Genomic DNA, 3,346 nt, shown 5'->3' with positions numbered 1-3,346 from the left:
ATTTGCTCATTGATTGAAAATGAGCAAAATTTGAAGTTCAAAGTTAAACATTAGTTCATTGTTTTTAAATAAGAAAATTTTGAAGTTCAATTTAATAGCTCATTGTATTTAAATGAACAAAAATTATAGATTAGATTCTAAATATTTGCTCATTATTCTAAATGAGCCAATATTTAAGTTTCGAATCCAAATATTTGCTCATTTGTTTATAAATGAGGAAATTTCAAAATTCCTTCTGTTCTGCACTCCTCTACTGAACAATGCAGTTCAGATCATCAATGCAGTTCACAAGAAATAAACAGAACACTGAACTTTATTCAACACATGGCACAGAACTGTGCAAGATGTAACACAAGAAATAAACACAGCAGATTTTTCGGAGTCCAAATATTTTCTCATTTGTTTCCATTCCCAGTTGTATTCCACAATAATTAGTTGTTACACTTAAATAGGTTCCAAAATGTACAAAATTGTACCAAAAAAGAATAACTAAGCAGGAAATGTTGCTTTTGCTCATTCTTCCCAAAGCTTCCCTTGCTAAGCATTCAGCGGCTTCTTGAGGATCATCTACGTGCCTAAATATGTCCACTGCTTCTAGATTCCTAGTTACCTGAGAGAGCCAAAGAGAATGTTTCTAGTAAATAATGTTTGGTTTATTTCATAATAGAATTAAAACATCCAGTATGATATAGAGTATGTAATGTGAGTAGGCACATTTCTCCAAGTTTGCAGCCTTGCAGTAACAAGTGCATCCAAAGACCTTGTAAAATCCCAACAAAACAACAACAGAGCAGAACTGTTTTGTTTTCAGTTCTGTTATGTACAACAGAACTGAAAACAAAACAGTTGCACCCAAAAACATACAACAACATTCCATCTAAACCAAACACACTGCCAGTTGAGTTCTTTCATGTAAAAGAATGTGTATGGGGAAACTCCTTTTGGTTCGAACCTCCTGCTAGCATGAAACTAAATAAGGAACAAACTAGTTTGTTCTCGTGCAAATGCTAGTATGGACTATGGAGTATATGTTTGGTTCGAACCTACTGTCAGTTGACTTCTTTTTTTGTGATAGTATGGACTATGGAGTATATGTTTGAATTGAACTTGTATTATACTTAAACCCCGATACACTAAACAATAACATCAATGTTATTCAAGAAAATCACAAAAGTTAATGACAAATTGAAACTTTGAAACTATTCTTCTACCAATCCACTATTGGTGAATAAATATTTTTCAGTAAATGTGATTCATATGCTTGCGATGATATCCACCAATTATGTGATTTTGCTTGCGATATGGATCGCTTAGCTAAATTTTAATAACAGCCAAGAAAATGATCAGACTCTCGGGTTTCACACTGTCAAAAGACTCAAAACCATAAGGCAGGATACAGGAAGATTTCAAAAACGTGAATGCAGGACGTAACTGATCTGGAAAGAGCATTACAGCAACTCAGCAAGTTAATCTTAAGCTAGACTTCATGTAAACACCATACATCACAACTTAACTGGTGAAAAGGTGCAAAAAACACAGATTGACAGAAAGTAAATAAGCTGGATTTAATTTGGCAGTTACCTTGCTTAGGTTGTAGTTTTGTTCGGGCAGTTACGACTGTCGTGATAATCATATGCCCCACAAGCTTTACATTTTCTTTTGGGTTTCTGACTTTGCTCAATTGTTGCCTCCTTTTCTCCTACTATTCTATGTCTCTTGCCTTTATTCTTTGATGGTATTGGATTTTGGATATTGAGGTTAGAAGACGCTCTATGACCAACAAAAAGCTCCATCTCTTGAGTTTTTGTCATTTGCACACACTTCCCTTTTTCAACCAAATTCTTACTAAAATCTCTAAGATTATCGAGAAATTGTTGCAAATTTTCCTCATTTCCCTCTGCAAGGCCTACACAATTAAAAATCTCTGACCAAACTTCCCCTAACATTTTAGTTGTTGTGTTCATCTTCCTACATTCTTCAAGGAAGTTACCATGCATATCAAAAATTGGCCTTTTGGTTGCCTCTTTTGTCCATCGATCAAGAATGTAGTACTCTGGAATCTTTGTAACTTGTCTTGCATTTAAAACACATATTGCATGTTTACATAAAATCCCCAATCTCTCAAACAATTTGCAAGAACATGATGTCACGAGATTTCCAGAATTAAATGTTACCTCATTTGTTTTCTGTCGAGAATGGTCCATGACTTGTGCGATTTCAATATTTTCTTCCATTCTAATAGAACTAATCCCACATCTGAAACAAGCCTTGTACACCTCATCCTGGAACATGTAGAACATTTTTCTGGTATACACCTCAGCTGCATGTTTCTCCAAAGGCAATGGAGTTACTAATTGAGGAACAGAGTGAATGGATTCCGTATTTAGCTTATCTTGCTTGTGCCTTTGTGCATCCATTGCACTTTCAAAACGCATGTAGAATTCTACTGAAGGAAATAATGCCCTTGGTCCAAGTATGCATATAATGTTAAGTCTAATAAATGCGGTTCAGTATTAATTAACAAGTTAATAATTCAGTGAGATCAAGTGAGCTGAATGCCTAGCTAGAGGCCGCTTCAGTTCAAGTGGAATTAATTATATTAATCCACAGCTTACTCTTGACTGAACCCGTAGGGTCACACAAATAGTAAGTAAACGGATCAAGTATTTAATGGAATTAAATACTCCATCTTTGGATATTCGGAATCGACGGATCTCGGTTTCAGTGGGAGCTAAGATCGTCAAAGGCAAGCAAATGAATACTCCGGAAACGATGATATTGCCGGAAACGGAAATATGGATCGTATCGGAAATATAAATATTATCCAAGTCGTAGATGTTGCCGGAAACAGAAACATGGTACGTATCGGAAAATATTATTGGAAATGGAAATATTGCCGGAATCGGAAATATTGCTGGAAACGGAAATATTGTCAGAATCAGAAATATTATCGGAATCGGAAAATAATTCCGGAAACGAAAATATTAAATATTTGTTCGAAACGGAAATTAATTCCGGAATCGGAAATATTAAATATTGGTCGTATCGAAAATGAATTTCGAAACCGGGAATTTAATCGGAAGCGCATGGTACGAATTAGCATCGGACGAGGCTTGCCAGACGAAGGCCCAGCACGAAGCCAGGCCCGCGCCCAGCAAGCCAAGCGCCCAACACGAAGGCCACAGCCTCGCCAGGCCCAGCGCAAGGCCAGGCCCAGCAATGCCGTAGGCGCGCGCGCTGGAGCGTGTGCTCGTGGGCTGCGAGGCAGCGCCCACTCGTGTGGGCCGCAAGGCCTGCGCGGGTGCGTGCGTCCCTCGTGGTCGTGCGACACTCGTGTTCGTAACGA

General features: G+C 37.7%; 1 protein-coding gene across 1 annotated transcript; it reads right to left on the bottom strand.

Moving 5' to 3' along the window:
* Positions 1–1,314: 1,314 nt before the first annotated feature.
* Positions 1,315–2,417, bottom strand: LOC130470051 (protein FAR1-RELATED SEQUENCE 1-like). The gene is made up of 2 exons (XM_056839612.1): positions 1,616–2,417; positions 1,315–1,436 (listed from the first exon to the last, which is right to left on the bottom strand). The coding sequence occupies exons 1-2, from the start codon at positions 2,415–2,417 to the stop codon at positions 1,315–1,317; spliced, it is 924 nt and encodes a 307-aa protein (XP_056695590.1).
* Between the last annotated feature and the right edge of the window lie 929 nt (positions 2,418–3,346).

The sequence above is a fragment of the Spinacia oleracea genome, chromosome 3 (assembly GCF_020520425.1).
Source record: "Spinacia oleracea cultivar Varoflay chromosome 3, BTI_SOV_V1, whole genome shotgun sequence".
Lineage (NCBI taxonomy): Eukaryota > Viridiplantae > Streptophyta > Magnoliopsida > Caryophyllales > Amaranthaceae > Spinacia > Spinacia oleracea.
Note: the sequence above shows the minus strand (reverse complement) of the source record. Positions and strands in the feature narration are given on the sequence as shown.